Source organism: Schistocerca nitens, chromosome 2 (assembly GCF_023898315.1).
Source record: "Schistocerca nitens isolate TAMUIC-IGC-003100 chromosome 2, iqSchNite1.1, whole genome shotgun sequence".
Classification (NCBI taxonomy): domain Eukaryota; kingdom Metazoa; phylum Arthropoda; class Insecta; order Orthoptera; family Acrididae; genus Schistocerca; species Schistocerca nitens.
Window position 1 is genome coordinate 564,468,456 of NC_064615.1, and position 18,823 is coordinate 564,487,278.

The following is an 18,823-nucleotide window of genomic DNA, read 5'->3' on the forward strand; positions in this document are numbered from 1 at the left end:
GAACATATATATAGAAAAAGGGTTTTACACATGTAAGCTTTCGGAGCCAATGGGTCGTTGTTCTGGCAAGAAGGGTTGAAGGGGAAGGAAGAGGGGTGAAGGAATGGTAAGTCTCCCCTAACCCAGGGTTTTGGGTGACTTTTCCGAACTCTTCCCTTTTCCTAAACCTCTCCACTCCTTTTCCTTTACCCTTCTTCCTTCCACTTGAACACTTCTGCCAGAAGAAGGAGCCACTGGCTCTGAAAGCTTGCATACTTAAAACCTTTTTTTATATGTGTGTTCTCCTGCCGCTGCTTGGTGAATAGACTTTTTACGTGTCCAATCAGATATATTGTCAAAAATTAACTATTTTCATTGTTACACTAAGATTCAAAGATATGCAGGAGATGCAAAACTTTTTTTTGAGCATTTTATCTAGTATAAGATGCAAAAAGTATAACGTTAATTTGGCTGGAAAGAAGATTATGATTTTAGATTTCGAAGATTTGATATTAACCTTACATTAGTGTAACATAATGATGATTTTATTTATTAACCTTAAGCATGGCAGCTACATCTGCTTATTTTGTTTTTTTCTTCTTAATTTTCTTAATGTACTCCTAATTCTTTGGCTGGAGACACAGAAATAGAAACAACTTCCAATTTTTGGGCCCAAAGAAATCATCAGACAAAAGGAAGAGATATGATTGAAGATAAGTTGAAAAAGGCCAAGAGACATAGGTGAAGCAGGAGCCAACAGGACAGCAAAGAGGGAGAATGGTTCCATAGAAATATAGAGGAAACTGGTAGATATTGGACTATATGCAGATATATATACTTTCAGAATTAGACTGTTGGAGATTGCACCATAGGACACATTGTTAAAGACACAAGACATGTAGTTGAAGTGAGAAAGCGCAAAAATATGCTTGTGAAAGTAATATATTAAAATTAGAGTCAATAGCATAAAATTCATTCCATTTTGAGAATAAGATCCCATCTTCAGGGAAAATGTACAAGAGCCTTAAAAAATGTAAATACTCTGACAGAAGAGAAAATCCCAACACCAAGGAGAGTTATGCAAGATAAATGAAAGTTGGTAGGCGTGTTTCTACATCTGAAAGATGGCTTCTATTCAAATTTTGTTCCAGATGTATAAGAGTGGCATTAGTAGCATGATCAAGAGGATGCAAGTCAGGTTTGCATTAATGCTCGGTTTACACTAGCAAGTTATTGCAGCAATTTACATCTGCAGAGGAACTTGCTGCACGATTTGCGAGTGTAAATATCACCAAGACGACTTGCGACCATAGCAATTTATTGCAGAAGTTGTAAACGCTGCGCTAGTGCACACGATACTCCTTAAAGCCTGTACTATGGTAAGTTGACGGGCTTCACCTTAAGAGAAAGAATTTTTGTACAGATTTTGACCGCGTGTACCTGAATGGAGGCAAATCAGACTTACACCCAATCAGTAATAACAATGATACGTCAAGCAATTCCGGAGTGCAACCACACGTTAGGACGGGCAAGAAACAACACAGAAGATGTTACCAATTTGTTAATAATATGGTCGCCAGCCTAATTAGGCATTAACTGAGTTTCTTCCCTGTAGAAGTTGATGTACGTTCGAGCATAACAACACGTAGTAACACTGCATAATATGGTAAATTTTAGAACCAGAAAATCTACTGAACTGATAATTTCACTTTCTGTACCAATATGGATAAACCATAAATACACAACATTACACTATAATGTTTACTATGGAACTTCGTACTGTCTATTGATCTGATTAAAATCGGGCATAGGTTACCCTAGAAATAGCACTGTCGAAACACACATACAATGTCAATTTTGAATAAGGTAAAACACTGATAAATTTTGGTTTTATATTGATTTAACTTTGCTGGTCAAATCAGTTCAGTACACTTCAGAATTCAAATGAATAGAAAAGAAAAAGGGGGGGGGGACCCTGAAACTGTTATGATCACTGTATTGAAATTTTGATTATTGAAATCATTAAGCACACAAGATTTCCAATGTATGAGTTACTACTCTTTTTTCTTTTTTTTATTTCCTGCTCATTTAACTACCATTATTTTTGTCTCAAATTAATTAAACTTCATTACTAAACCAATTTCAACATTATCCTCCAACTTTGTCAGACCTTTGTTATTTACCTATATATTCATTAACAACAAAGTTCTTTAAACATCATTCTAACATAGATAGGTCTGCAGGTAATTATTATTAACATAAACTTTGAATCTTCATTTCAGGACATTCGGATTGCACAACATGTGGAAAGGACCCTGTCTAGGTTAGTTGTGAGGATAATTAAATGATAGGACAGTTCTGGTAAAATTTAAGTTGTTATTGAACAGTATGGAACAAAAGTAACACTGGTCCACACGAATACAGTATTAAAAGTTTCAACCTGTTCGTATCGATGTGGCGGTCGGCAGGCGGCGAGATGGCGAGGCACAGAGCACACATACAATCACAGCAATGGCTCTAGATGTATCGGCACTTTGCTTCTTCTTAGCGTCGCAATACTTTTCCGTTTAGTGCCTATGGAATATTGCCATGCTGTATAGGCGTCGGAAACGGCACATCCGAGGCTCAACGAAATCACGTTTTCCAGAAGAGCCTCCTCGATCCAGAACGTGTTTCTCAGACCGATGCCCAACTCCGACTACTACTGCTGAGCCCGTTATGCCGTGCAGCGCCCGTGTGCATTTTCCCGTGCTCGCCTGCCATCCACCTTTTACCGCTCCCCTACAGACAGGGTATTCACCCGAGGTTTTGCATCCTACATATTCTAATACATTGCCTACGTATGGACCAGACGCACAATTACAAGTTTAACATCTTACAGCAGTTTTAACATTTGTTAAACTTCAATTCTATTGCAATATTGCTTGAAATTTGACATAAACATTAAAATTCACATCGAAATTTGTTTACAGTTTTCTTAACACAATGACATGAAAAGAAAAAGAAATGAAATCAGAACATCGATTACACTAATTTATCGAAAATCAGAAGAAAAAAATTATTATATGTACAATAGTACAGCGTTGTTGTTGTTACAAAGTGACTTGCACACGTTTTCCGCTTCCAGTGTAAACACCACGCAAGAAGTATCTGCAAGTAACTTGCAGCTTTTAGGATTTATTTCTATTTCCTGCAAGTAGGAAGCGCAAGTTATAGTAAGCATGTTGCCTGCATAACACTCATATTTAACATTTTACTTAATGTGGTGACTTAATTTTATGCAACCATCTTACGTATTATATGCAAACAAATTTCAGAAATGGGGAAGAAACGGGAATGGATGAAGCAGGATAAAGAACATTTTATTGAAGCCGTGGAGAGCTACCCCGAAATACGGAACATGCATAACCGAGACTTTACGGATAGAGTGAAGAAGATGAGCGCATTAAATGAAATCTCGTCTATTTCGACACGTCTATAAAAGAAGTACATAGAAAGTAGCATAACTTGAAGACACAATCCCTTTGCCACCTGCATCCACTCGCTTGTTGTTTTAGGAGTCTAGAAAAAGACGATGTGTAATTATTACATGTTCTATTTACTTAGCTTGTCACTTTCCATTTTATGAGCATTAGAAGAAAAAAAAAACATTTTTATAAGCATATCATTCTGTAAAATGCAGTTTATTTCAATACAAATTTAATTTCATTGTGTTTTCACATACCTTCAAATAATTTTCCCTTTTCAAGACGTTAAAAATGGCTCTACATTCATCGGGTACGATCAGAGAAATCGTGCTGACGGGAATATGAAACAAGTACATTAGGGACTTGTATGAGTCTCCTACAGAGAAAAGATTTCAAAATTCAAACTTTTTTTGGTTGTATGTTTCACATAAATGAAATGCCTATTTTATTCGTAGCTCACCGGTAGCTATAAATCATAGAGTGACTAGCAAACGTTCTTTTGCTGAAATAGCAGTACCGAAGTTTGTGTCTCGTTTTGATATGGGCATCAACAAATATTCCAGATCATTTGAGGACATTCTGCAAAAGTTTTCAAAAGTATCCATGCTCTCGGTACTAAGTTCTTGCAAAAGGCACCAATTTGCAATGTTCTCATTATCTACTCTCTAACCCAAATACTTCTCTTTTTCTTTTTCACGTTTTACATTACAATTACAAGAGCTGCAGCATATCTCACCAGCCTACTTGTCATTTTACACTTCGGCTCACACTCGTAGTGGTACTGAAAGCATATGTAAACAGTATCAGCATGTTGTTGACGCAAGTTTCTTGCCAAAGAACTTGTGGAAGAATCTTGCTTAATTCTTGTGCTGCTGTGTAAACACAGCTGCAAGAGGCTAGCAATAACTTGCAGCAATAACTTCTGCAAGCGACTTGCTAGTGTAAACCCAGCTTAAGTAAACTCTGGAATGGTGTAGCAGCCCTTTTTCTGTTTTCGCTTTTTCGTCTAATAGGTGAAAGTTTGATTTTATTTTTTACACATTGACTGTCATTGGAGGGTTTTACTTTTATTTAATATTGTCCCGGCTAAGTATCAGTTTGATTACTTTTAAAACCCAATGTTAAACGTGGGTCACTACACGTATAGTCTTCCCAACTCTGAGAGAAAAAATCTTTAGTAGTTTTACTACCAATGTTTACAGACGACGATACTTTAACCTTTCGTTCAATTGTTTTAGTTACGACTCGCTAGTTTGTTCTTGGCATAGATCACATAACCTTAACGTTTATTAATCTAAGTTAAATTAATGTTCAAGACTTGTATTATGTTTCAAATTAACGTCAGTTTATTGACAAGAATTATTAATAAATAGGTTCACTCATACGATCTGATTCAAAGAAGTTCTTTAATTAGATGTCTAAGTAGGATTGCCGCTAGCATAAGAGATGTTAGATAATATCCTGTCACTTTCGGTAAATAAGTTATTTCTATTTAATATCCGCAAACTGTCATTAACTATGATCACTAGTCGCGTGAAATTAAAGTTTCCCACTATCACAATTCAAAGTCCGAATCCGGTTAAAATTCTCAATTCAGTAAAGTGTTTAAATATTCACACGAATTGACATTAAAGCCAAAGAGATTACTATTCACCTGCCCGTTTATCTAATCTGATAAATGTCCAAATTAAAGTCTTGAACTGACAATCCTCAAAAACAATCTCGTCACAATCTATTCTTGATGCCCATTTAATAATGTCCCAATTGTTGTTCTCTAAAGCTGTATGTCCTAAATAACTTTTGAACTAGAACAGGCTAGAGACTGGAGTATCGTAATTACAACGTATGGCTATTTATACTTTAATAAACACTATCTTTGGTGTCGCAGACCTACGTTCTATGACTATAATATTGATTTTCTTACATATTGGAACTTCCCCCATGAACCATGGACCTTGCCGCTGGTGAGGAGGCTTGCGTGCCTCAGCAATACAGATGGCCGTACCGTAGGTGCAACCACAATGGAGGGGTATCTGTTGAGAGGCCAGACAAACATGTGGTTCCTGAAGAGGGGCAGCAGCCTTTTCAGTAGTTGCAAGGGCAACAGTCTGGATGATTGACTGATCTGGCCTTGTAACATTAACCAAAACGGCCTTGCTGTGCTGTTACTGCGAACGGCTGAAAGCAAGGGGAAACTACAGCCGTAATTTTTCCCGAGGACATGCAGCTTTACTGTATGATTAAATGATGATAGCGTCCTCGTGGGTAAAATATTCCGGAGGTAAAATAGTCCCCGATTCGGATCTCCGGGCGGGGAATACTCAAGAGGACGTCGTTATCAAGAGAAAGAAAACTGGCATTCTACGGATCGGAGCGTGGAATGTCAGATCCCTTAATCGTGCAGGTAGGTTAGAAAATTTAAAAAGGGAAATGGATAGGTTAAAGTTAGATATAGTGGGAATTAGTGAAGTTCGGTGGCAGGAGGAACAAGACTTTTGGTCAGGTGATTACAGGGTTATAAATACAAAATTAAATAGGGGTAATGCAGGAGTAGGTTTAATAATGAATAAAAAAAATAGGAGTGCGGGTTAGCTACTACAAACAGCATAGTGAACGCATTATTGTGGCCAAGATAGACACAAAGCCCATGCCTACTACAGTAGTACAAGTTTATATGCCAACTAGCTCTGCAGATGATGAAGAAATTGATGAAATGTATGACGAGATAAAAGAAATTATTCAGGTAGTGAAGGGAGAGGAAAATTTAATAGCCATGGGTGACTGGAATTCGTCAGTAGGAAAAGGGAGAGAAGGAAACATAGTAGGTGAATATGAATTGGGGGGAAGAAATGAAAGAGGAAGCCGCCTTGTAGAATTTTGTACAGAGCATAACTTAATCATAGCTAACACTTGGTTCAAGAATCATAAAAGAAGGTTGTATACCTGGAAGAATCCTGGAGATACTAAAAGGTATCAGATAGATTAAATAATGGTAAGACAGAGATTTAGGAACCAGGTTTTAAATTGTAAGACATTTCCAGGGGCAGATGTGGATTCTGACCACAATCTATTGGTTATGAACTGCAGATTGAAACTGAAGAAACTGCAAAAATGAGATGGGACCTGGATAAACTGAAAGAACCAGAGGTTGTAGAGAGTTTCAGGGAGAGCATAAGGGAACAATTGACAGGAATGGGGGAAAGAAATACAGTAGAAGAAGAATGGGTAGCTCTGAGGGATGAAGTAGTGAAGGCAGCAGAGGATCAAGTAGGTAAAAAGACGAGGGCTAAAAGAAATCCTTGGGTAACAGAAGAAATATTGAATTTAATTGATGAAAGGAGAAAAATATAAAAATGCAGTAAATGAAGCAGGCAAAAAGGAATACAAATGTCTCAAAAATGAGATCGACAAGAAGTGCAAAGTGGCTAAGCAGGGATGGCTAGAGGACAAATGTAAGGATGTAGAGGCTTATCTCACTAGGGATAAGATAGATACTGCCTACAGGAAAATTAAAGAGACCTTTGGAGAGAAGAGAACCACTTGTATGAATAGCAAGAGCTCAGATGACAACCCAGTTCTAAGCAAAGAAGGGAAGGCAGAAAGGTGGAAGGAGTATATAGAGGGTTTATACAAGGGCAATATACTTGAGGACAATATTATGGAAATGGAAGAGGATGTAGATGAAGATGAAATGGGAGATAAGTAGAGAAGAGTTTGACAGAGCACTGAAAGACCTGAGTCGAAACAAGGCCCCGGGAGTAGACAACATTCCATTAGAACTACTGATGGCCTTGCGAGAGCCAGTCATGACAAAACTCTACCATCTGGTGAGCAAGATGTATGAGACAGGCGAAATACCCACAGACTTCAAGAAGAATATAATAATTCCAATCCCAAAGAAAGCAGGTGTTGACAGATGTGAAAATTACCGAACTATCAGTTTAATAAGTCACAGCTGCAAAATACTAACACGAATTCTTTACAGACGAATGGAAAAACTGGTAGAAGCGGACCTCGGGGAAGATCAGTTTGGATTCCGTAGAAATGTTGGAACACGTGAGGCAATACTAACCTTACGACTTATCTTAGAAGAAAGATTAATGAAAGGCAAACCTACGTTTCTAGCATTTGTAGACTTAGAGAAAGCTTTTGGCAACGTTAACTGGAATACTCTCTTTCAAATTCTGAAGGTGGCAGGGGTAAAATACAGGGAGCGAAAGGCTATTTACAATTTGTACAGAAACCAGATGGCAGTTATAAGAGTCGAGGGGCATGAAAGGGAAGCAGTGGTTGGGAAAGGAGTGAGACAGGGTTGTAGCCTCTCCCCGATGTTATTCAATCTGTATATTGAGCAAGCAGTAAAGGAAACAAAAGAAAAATTCGGAGTAGGTATTAAAATTCATGGAGAAGAAGTAAAAACTTTGAGGTTCGCCGATGACATTGTAATTCTGTCAAGGACAGCAAAGGACTTGGAAGAGCAGTTGAACGGAATGGACAGTGTCTTGAAAGGAGTATATAAGATGAACATCAACAAAAGCAAAACGAGGATAATGGAATGTAGTCAAATTAAATCGGGTGATGCTGAGGGGATTAGATTAGGATATGAGACACTTAAAGTAGTAAAGGAGTTTTGCTATTTAGGGAGTAAAATAACTGATGATGGTCGAAGTAGAGAGGATATAAAATGTAGACTGGCAATGGCAAGTAAATCGTTTCTGAAGAAGAGAAATTTGTTAACATCGAGTATAGATTTAAGTGTCAGGAAGTCGTTTCTGAAAGTATTTGTATGGAGTGTAGCCATGTATGGAAGTGAAACATGGACGATAACCAGTTTCTACAAGAAGAGAATAGAAGCTTTCGAAATGTGGTGCTACAGAAGAATGCTGAAGATAGGGTGGGTAGATCACGTAACTAATGAGGAGGTATTGAATAGGATTGGGGAGAAGAGAAGTTTGTGGCACAACTTGACTAGAAGAAGGGATCGGTTGGTAGGACATGTTTTGAGGCATCAAGGGATCACAAATTTAGCATTGGAGGGCAGCGTGGAGGGTAAAAATCGTAGAGGGAAACCAAGAGATGAATACACTAAGCAGATTCAGAAGGACGTAGGTTGCAGTAGGTACTGGGAGATGAAGAAGCTTGCACAGGATAGAGTAGCGTGGAGAGCTGCATCAAACCAGTCTCAGGACTGAAGACCACAACAACAACAACAACATATTGGAATAACTAATATTTTAATATTTTATACTGTTTTTCCCCATTCCCATGTTTCTAAAATTTATGATTCAATTTTCCTTTTATTTTCTTTTGCTTTCTATACTAGATATTTCCCTCTGTTTGTTTTTTATTTATTTTTTGTAATTACTACTTGTGGAGGGACTTGAGGTCATTTTGTGAATTGATATTTTAATGACATGGGAGCTAATTTGGGAGCTATTTTTGTTTTTTCAACACCGAGAGACACTGTAGGTGTTACAATGGTCATGAGCATTAGTTACCTTTGAGATCAGATGTAGTGAGTTGATGTTAGTGAAGAATATCTTGAAGATGGCAATGATACCATTGTCAGCAGCTCACTGAGTTTGAATGAGGTCATGTAATAGGTCTGTGGGAAGCTGGATGTTCCTTCTGCAGTATTGCAAAAAGACTTGGTAGGAATATAGCCACTGTGCATGACTGCTGGCAGCAGTGGTCATGAGAAGATACAATTGCGAGAGGACTAGTCTCCGGACTGCTGCGAGGCATTACTGAGAGGGAAGACCATTGTGCTCAGCATATGGCCATGGTGCATCATATTGTGTTTGCAGCAGCAATTCGAACTGCAGTTGGCATCACAGTGACATAACGAACTGGTACAAATTGGTTTCTTCAGGGACAGCTCTGAGCCAGACACCCTGTAGCGTCCCAAACCAGTAGCAATTGTGGCTTTGGTGGTGTCAAGCAAGAACTCATTGGAAGGTACAGTGGAGGTCTGTTGTGTTTTCTGATGAAAACTGGTTCTGCCTTGGTGCCAGTGATGACCATTTGTTGGTTAGGAGGAGGCCAGATGAACATGTGCAACCAACCTGTCTGCAGCCTAGACAAAATGGAGCTACACTTGGAGTTGTGCTCTATGATTTTGTATGATAACAAGAGCTCCCTCGTGGTTATCCCATGCTCCGTGACTACGGATTTGTACGTCAATCTGGTGTTTTGACCTGTTGTGCTGCCATTGATAAACAGCATTCCAGGGGGGTGTTTTCCAACAGGATAACACTCACGCACATACCGCCATTTTAATCCAACATGCTATCTCTACAAACTGTTGACATGTTGCCATTTCATGCTCAGTAATCAGATCTGTCTCCAGTTGGGAACATGTGGGACATCATCGAATGACAACTCTAGTGTCATCCACAACTGTATTAACCATCCCTTTATTGACCTACAAAGTGCAACAGGCATGGAACTCCATCCCACAAACTGACATCAAGCACCTGTGTGACACAATGCATACGTGTTTGATTTCACGTTCTGGTAGTTAACACTAGTTATTAATGTACCAGAGTTTTGGATTTTCAATAGTTTTTATTGCACTTACATTAACTTGTGAACTTGTAACAATTATTATTTAAATATACCTAGACAAATGTATTTCGAAAATTTCATTACTCAACATTAACTATTTCTTGGTACTGGGATTTTTTTCTGTCAGTGTACTTTGTTAAAATACAACATAAAATAACAGTAAAATAATTGGATTAAGCAGTCTGTATCTTATTTTATGTTCAATCCTCTGCACAATCTTATGGCACTGTTGAAACCCCAACAACTTCTTCCATCGACTGGAGCAACTACCTTCTATCATGTGTTCTGCTAGATGTCTACTGGGAAATGTTAATAGGCATCCTGCAGCACTCGTGATGCTCTGGTGTCTACAAAAGAGATTCCGTGCAAGACACTTGTGTTACCCTTTTAGAATGTTGCTCATGTGTGGGGAACCCATATCAAATAGGACTAACAGGGGATACTGACTGTATGTGGAGGGAGGCAGTACGAATGGTCACAGGATTGTTTTACCCACATGGGAGTGTAATCAGTATGCTTAACTGGTAGACACTTGATGATAAACATCAGCTGTCCTGTGAAAGCCTAGTTACAAAGTTTCAAGAACCAGTATTCAGTCAGGAGTCATGGAATAAACTATAACTTTTTGCCAGTAATTTCTAAAGAGACCAGGAAGACAAGTTTAGACTAGTAAAATCATGCACAGAGTAATCATTCTTCCACCACCCCATATGTGAATGGAATTGGAAGAAATCCCAATACAGTGGTACAATGGGAAGTACCCTCTGCCATGCACTTCACAGTTGTTGGCAGAGTATAGATGTAGACATCACTAATAATTTAGATTTTTTGTGGTGAGGATCCTGTACAGTTGGACAATTTTTCACGAGTTGTGATTGGGATGCGAGGAGTGTATGAAGCAGACTGCACCCCACATGTAGAGAGCCAGTGGTAATGGTACTTGACTGCCTAGGTTGACACTGAAGTCATTTGCCTCCTGCTTATTAAAGATTAGGGAGTCTGGTTACCAATAGAAAGTGTGTGATAACAATAGGTATTGTGGTAATAGTATAGGCAGCAATCTCAGTTACAGGATTGAAGGGGGTGACACAAATATGGCAGAAAAAGAATAATTTAATTGAAGGCTGTGTCACATTTCTGGTATATTGATTTCTTTCGTAGAAGTGCAAAGTTGATTTATAAATGCAGAACTGAGCAGGTTTCTGATTACTGGAGGGTGGGCTCTCATAGATATGCGACTAATGAAACCTACTTAACTAAGCAACACTGTGGCTTCAATCTGAAAGCATGGGGGTTATTTGTCTAACAGTATCACAGTTAAATGATTAATGAAAAATATCATATAAAGATGTGAAACAAATACTAACAAAGAGATAGAGGGGCTGGCCAGTACTCAGCTCAGTACAGCCGATAGATACATAAAACACAACAGAAAATTTATGTTCCAAGCTTTCGGAACTTAGTTCCTTCATCAGTGAGGAGAGAGGGGAAAGAAAGGGAAGAAGGGAAAGTGGATTCAGTTACTCACAACCCAGGTTATGAAGCAACAGGGAAAGGAAAACAGGGAGGGTAGCAAGGATGGAGTCATGGTTGTCAGAGGGAAGCCAAAGATATTCTACTGTAAGTACTGTGCCAGCTTCAAACCAAAGAGGATGCATACAGAAGTAAAGAGGTATAGTATAAAGATAAACACAACTATATAGGATGAAAAGATGCATGAATGGCTAAAGAGGAAAGGGAAAGAGGAGAAGACTGAAGAGTAAATGGGAGTGAGGTTGTTTAACGTAGGTTCAGTCCAGGGGGATGGCGGGATGAAAGGATGTGTTGGAGTGCAAGTTCCCATCTCCGCAGTTCCGGGGGACTGGTGTTGGGTGGGAGAAGCCAAATGGCACATACGGTGTAGCAGGTTCCTAGGTCCCTAGAATTATGCTGGAGGCCATGCTCTGCTACTGGGTATTGGACATCTCCTAGGCGGACAGTTCGTCTGTGTCCGTTCATGCGCTCAGCCAGTTTAGTTGTTGTCATACCGATGTAAAAGGCTGTGCAGTGCAGGCATGTCAGCTGATAAATGACATGTGTTGTTTCACATGTGGCCCTGCCTTGAATTGTGTATGTTTTACCAGTAGCGGGGCTGGAGTAGGTGGTTGTGGGGGGATTCATGGGGCAGGTTTTGCAGCGGGGTCGGTTACAGGGGTAGGAACCGCTGGGTAGAGAAGGTAGTCTGGTAATATTGTAGGGTTTGACAAGGATGTTACGGAGGTTAGGGGGGGCGACGAAAGGCAACTCTGGGTGGTGTGGGGAGAATTTTGTCAAGGGATGATCTCATTTCAGGGGTTGACTTGAGAAAGTCATATCCCTGGTGGAGTAATTTGTTGATGTATTCGAGGCCAGGATAATATTGGGTGACAAGGTAGATGCTTCTGTGTGGTGTGGGGGTAGGAACATTGTTGTTGGACGGGGAGGAATTTATTGCTCGGGAGATCCGTTTGTGTACAAGGTCTGCAGGATAGTTGCGGGAGAGGAAAGCACTGGTCACTATCACAGTTAAGGTTCATAAGATATTTGAGTAGTGATTGTTTGTGTAAAATTAAGTTTTAAGTTTTTTGAGTATTTAATTCATAGTAAACAGGTCAACTATGACATTAGAACATGCAAAATGGAAATGAAATGCCTTTTATCTTTTTGAAATAACATTATTACTTCTTCGTGCAGTGATTTAGAGGTAACAAAAAAACGTATCTGAGAACATAAAATGCCAGATTTGAAGCTTGATATTTCATGACATTTATCTCTCTCTATTTTTGACCACTGAAGGATGTTTATTTTGCAATAAAGTTATTGTTTCCAGCACTTAAAATCAATACAGGGAATCTGTGACTTGACCCATGCTACAAATATATTTATCTCAATTTACCTGTAAAACTGTTTGCACCCCTTTCTACATTTCCTGGTCTTTAGTGGAGGATCATATGTTGAAGCTGTATAACTGTATACAAATTACATTGAATGTAATTGAGAAAAAATGGTAGGGTTTAGTCTTACAGATTCTGTTTACCTGTTTCCTTGAAAAATATGTTTAAATCACAGTATAAGGTGATAAATACCTGTGTTTTGTCCTCTATCTGTTGTACTGTACAGCTGATGTGGTGAATTTAAAAAAAAAATAAAAAAATCCTCTTAATGAATTTATAAGAGTAGTAGGTTTAAGTGAGAAGTGATAGATGTTGGAATGCTAACTTAAACTTGCTTTTAGTGAACTTTTGTGGTTCATGAATACTTTTTATTGAATTTGCTGGGCTTAATTAGCTGTGAATAGTACCTTATTTGGAAATGTCATGTGTATCTTATTTGCAGAACTAAACATTTTTATATATTGAGATTGTTGTTATCAGAATTTATAAGGAACTATGGATCTACAAAGAATGAAAATGTTAACACTATATGTACATTTTCAGTGTTTTGAAGTTTCGTCCACTGAGAACTTCACCCCAGGTGTTTGCAGCATCTGATTATGGAGTTATACATGGATGGGGATTGCAGAGTGGGCTGTTGGAAGTGACATTAACTGGTCATTTCAGTAAAGTAACGGATATGACATTTGACCATAATAGTAAATACCTTATCAGGTAAAAATCACACAATTGACAGCTATATGCTGGTTGTAATTCACACCAAAGTTTCATGTTGTTAATACCATATGTAATTCATTCACTACACTTCGTAAATATCCTTACCTTGTGAGCTGTTTTGGAATTCTGTCTCATTCAACAGATTTTTGTGTGCTCTTAAGTTTTGCAATTTCCTTCCCAAATGAGGACCGTACAGAATTATTAGAAGCAAATGTTGATAAATATACTACGTTTAGTATATTATTATTAATATGGTATGTATTGTTATTTATTCCAGCTGCTTTAAGTTTTGTTTTGAGTGTGTGTGTTGGGGGGGGGGGAGGGGTGAAAGGGGGGGGGGAGGTGGGGGTGCGTGTGTGTTTCCAGAAGTGAAACCAGATTGAATGGTTGTATAAAATATAAAAAAATAAAAGATACATCTTCCCATGTTTGTAAAATCTTGTCTCTATCTGTGTAATGAGTCTGCTATGACATGTCTAATTTGAAAGGGGAAGTATTCTACAAAGTTTCCTCTCTTTTCTCAAACTGATTGTGAAGATATTTGTGTGGGTAATCATAGTGTAAATTCAAAACAAAACTGAAGTGTTAAAATGCTCACAAGTTACTTAAAGAGAAAGAGGTAATTTATTTAAAGAAATAGAATGTTTGCCATTCCACAGTGGGCAACTTCACTGTTTAATCAATTGATTATTCTAACAGTAATTTATATAAATAATAGGAGTAAAGGGAACCAGCTGTTGAGTATTCAGGGTCTGCATGAACAAGCTAGTCTTGTGGACAGTGCCCTCCTCCAAGCTAACAGAAAGAAAGAAAGAAAGAAATAACCATGCACGCACAAACTCCTACATTCTTACAGCACTACAGCATGAACAAGAATTTACATAATTTAGAAGTATGTACAAACCATTAGCCATAATTGGTACGTATGCATAATGATCAAAAATAATCTTGCAGTAAATAAAATATTTTATGGCTTTCAGGGTAAAATACTATGTTAGTTGGGAAAAGGTAATGCTGAGATAAAGTACTATGATTACTGAAAATGAGACACAATGTATCAACCACCCAAATGCATAACATCACATTAAGCCTTACCCAAAGAAATATGGGTTGCCTATTCTGACTTAAAATTTAGGTATTACTCTTCAGAATAATATTTACAAATACTTTAGCACTCAGAATGAGGGAGCAATGTGCTGCACACCAAGCTGATGCAAGGTAAAGGCAGTCAGTCACAAAAACCAATAATATAATAGAAAAAAAGTACCAGAATTATTCTTAGCATTTTTTAAATAACGCGTTATGTGGTACTAAGGCAATTTTACGAACATTTATGCTGAGAATCTTGAGCTACAGTACTTGTGTTATTGAAGTAAAGTTAAACCAAAGATCACAGAACAGAACTTGTGAAGTAGGCATTATTTCAGTTATCAGATTGGTAGACAATACTGAGATCTCATTTTTTTGGAGTAGGGACAATGAATTAATGGCATCTGTCCATCCTCAAAGGATGATAGTGTAGCATACTTGGTTCAAACTCTGCAACATCTGCTATGGCTGAAAAGTCCCATGCGAGAGTGGCAGTCTTTACTGCAGTTTGGACACTTGAAATGTGAAGGACTTGCACTAGATGTTGCTCTTTCCTTCCATCTTGCTCTCTTCCTGATGTTTTCTTGCATATGTTCGTTCTCTGCAAGCTCAACCCCATTGTGCACAGCTTGTCGCCACTTGACACGATCACCAGCTGTATTTTCCCACTGCCTTGGATCGATGCTGGCCTTGGTCAGATCACTCTTGCAGGCGTCCTTGAAGTGTATGTGCGGTCTTCCTACTGGCCTCACACCCTCTTGAAGTTCTCCATACAGCACTTTTTTCGGTATTCGCTTAGGATCCATATGCCTGACAAGTCCCAGCCACCTTAGATGTTGGTGGCTCAGGAGTGCATGAATGCTGGTTGTGCTTGCGAGCCGTAATATTTCGGTGTTGGGTACTCTATCCTTCCAAGAGATCTGAAGGATTCTCCAGATACAATGGAGATGGAAGCTGCTCAGTCGGGATTTGTGTTTAACAAGAGTTGTCCATGTCTCACAGTTATACAAAAGGGTGATGATAACACAAGTGTTATATACTTGCAATTTAGTTTTTAATGTGAGTTGTCCATTCTCCCATACTCTGTTTTTCAACCTACCCATGACAGCCGATGCTTTTGCAATTCTGTTGGTAATCTCAGTGTCCACAGATAAGTTGGGACCTATTGTAGATCCCAAGTAGGTAAAACCATCAACTACGTGGAGAGGATTGCTGTCAATGCTGACGGATGGACGATTGGTGGTTCCCTGTGCCATGATTTTAGTCTTTTGGAGACTGGTGGTAAGACCAAATTTTCCACATGCATGTGATAACTTGTTGATTAGATACTGCAGATCATCCTCTGAGTCTGCTACCAAAGCTGCATCGCCTGCATATAACCACTCGCGAATAACAGTTGTATTGACTTTGGTCGTGGCCTTGAGACGGGCCATGTTAAGAGATTTCTATCAGACCTTGTATGTAAATACACTCCCTCCTTACAGTCTTCAAAAGCAAATATCAGCAGAAAGGAAAAGGAAATGCCAAACAGAGTAGGAGCTAACACACATCTGTGCTTTACACCGCTGTTTATGGGGAATGATTCCGATGTTTTGCCATTGAAACAGACTGTTGCTTGCATTTTCTCATGGAAAGAGACAGCTATTCACTGTAGTTTAGGTGGGCATCCAATCTTCTGCTGCAACTTGAAGAGCCCAATTTTGCTCACTAAATCAAATGCTTTCCTGAGATCAACAAAATCAATATACAGTGGTCTCTGCTGCTCACAGCACTTCTCTTGCAGTTGTCATAGAGAAAAAATCATGTCCTCGGTTGATCAACCAGGTCTGAAGCCGCATTGAGATTCTGGGTAGATTCTAGATGCTAGGAATTGCAATCGCATTAGGATGACTCTTGCGTAAGCTTTCCTAGCTACACTCAACAGTGAAATGCCTTGGTAATTGTTGCAATCACTTATGTCTCCTTTCTGTATACAAAGTAACAATCTTTGAATTTTGCATACTTAGTGGGACATAGCCTTCTTTCCAGATGGTTGTGAGAAGTGAATTTAGGTGCTGTAGAAGGACAGGCTTGTTATACTTAATAATCTCTGCAGGGATCCCGTCTTCACCGGGAGCCTTTCCATTAGCTAGGCACTCTATCGCTCTGCCAAGTTCTTCCATAGTGACCTTTGCATCAAGCTCTTCCATAACTGGCATTTGTTTGATGGTATCAAGTGCATCCTTGCTTACTTCATTTTCAGCTGCATACAACTCAAGGTAGTGTTCAACCCAGCGCTCCATCTGGTTGCCTTCATCAGTGATAACTTCTCCTGTCTTCGTCTTCAGAGGAGCTGTTTTTCTGGCAGTTGGACCAACTGCTTTCTTAGTACCATCGTACATTGCCTTAATGTCCCCAAAATCAGCAGCTTTCTGTATACATGTTTCACCAGTAGTTATTTGCGCATCTCCTAGATGTTTGTTGTGCCCTATTCTTTGCTTCTTGCCAGTCATCCCGAGTTCTTTCATTTGGGGTTCTTTTATAAGCAAGCAGGGCATTCCATTTTACCTCAGTGACTTGTTCCTTCTCCTCCAAATTTTGCTCATACCAATCCTTGTTTCTATTCTCTTTCATTCCATAGGCCAATACTGCCAAGTTGTACATGGTGTCAGAAAGTTATTCCCATTTGTTATCAATATTCACTTCTGTTTGTGCATTTGAGTAAAGCACTTTCAAAACTACTGGCAAATTCTTGTCTTTGTTGTGAGCTATGAACATGATATGTGTTGATCCGCAGTTGACATCTCCATTTAGCGTGATGATATTTCTTAGGGGTGAGCCTCAGTCTACTTGCCACTAAAGCATGGTCAGTGTTGCAGTCAGCGCTATGATAGCTTCGTGTCAGTAGGACATTTTTAGATCTGTACACCTAGCTATGACAAAATCAAGTTGGTGCCATGATGAGAGTGGGGGTGTCTCCAGATCACCTTGTGTCGATCTTTTAAGTTGGAAATATGTGTTTGTGATACACGTATCGTTTATTTTTCCCACTCTTTGATGACCCAGGATTAGGTGGGAGCATACACACTAAAGATGTTATTAGTTCCACTTGAAGAGCATATGTGTAAAGTAAGAATCCACTCTGTTCCACCAGATGGTGGCACAATACTGTTCAGGAGGGTGTTTTTAACCACGAATCCTACACCGTGAAGTCTTGGCTCATCTTGTGACTTCCCCTGCCAGAAGAACATGTAATTAGCTTCTCTAATAGCATCCATGTCTGGTAGCCGCATCTCTTGCAGTCCCACAATGTCCAAATTCAAGCGATGGAGCTCCCTATCAATAACTGCAGTCTTACTAATGAAATCAACCTCATGGGTATCGTCAGTGTATCTTGAACACATGGTCCTGACTTTGCAGGTAGCAATATGAAATGGCGGTTTCTTTTTTATTTTTTGTAGGTGTACTTTATCTACCCACTTGTTGAAGACCACTTCTAAGCTCCACGCACCCTATGAAGCAGGCGGGTAGTGGTGGGACAGTATCTTATTGGCTGGGGGCTGCCCAGCTTGAGGTGTGTGGTAGCTGTCCAGTGAGTTGTGACGATCTCTCCTACTGTTGTAAGTGGCCCCTGGCGCTCAAGTCTTATGCCAATCAGACTGAGCTTATAACCAGTGACTGCCTCTTCCCGTGTTGTTCCGATGTCACTAGACGTCGCTGAAGTGTCCTCTACAGGTTGCTACATGCCTGGGCGATAAATATGAAGAAACGTGAGTCGCCCATGCATCACGGTCTCCCTCTCAACCTAAATGATAGTGTCCAGAGGAAAGGCAAACCAATACGTCTGGTAGCACTTCGGTTGCAGGAGTTACTGGGAGGGGACGTAGTACACCTTCCTACTGCCTTTGGGGTTCCACTCCAGATTTTCTTTCAGGGTTTTCTTCTTTATCCTTCATCCCTCCAAAGACTAACTGCGAGGCAGTGGTAAGTAAGATAATTAGATGAGGAGAGGAGTGGTAACTGAGGGTAGGGAATATGTAGGGTCGTCGTCTGGCTCCTCCGCTGATACCTGTCCTGTCCGGTTAGGTTGGACCTGCCAGTAGCTACGCAGGC

The 18,823-nt window shown here is 39.4% G+C and overlaps 1 protein-coding gene across 1 annotated transcript in view; it reads left to right on the plus strand.

The window, feature by feature from the left end:
* LOC126236606 (transducin beta-like protein 3) overlaps positions 1–18,823 on the plus strand; it is a 157,857-nt gene that overhangs the window by 51,354 nt on the left and 87,680 nt on the right. Inside the window, exon 5 of the mRNA XM_049946043.1 lies at positions 13,469–13,639. Coding sequence (XP_049802000.1) covers positions 13,469–13,639 — 171 coding nt within the window. The remainder of the gene's footprint in view (positions 1–13,468; positions 13,640–18,823) is intronic.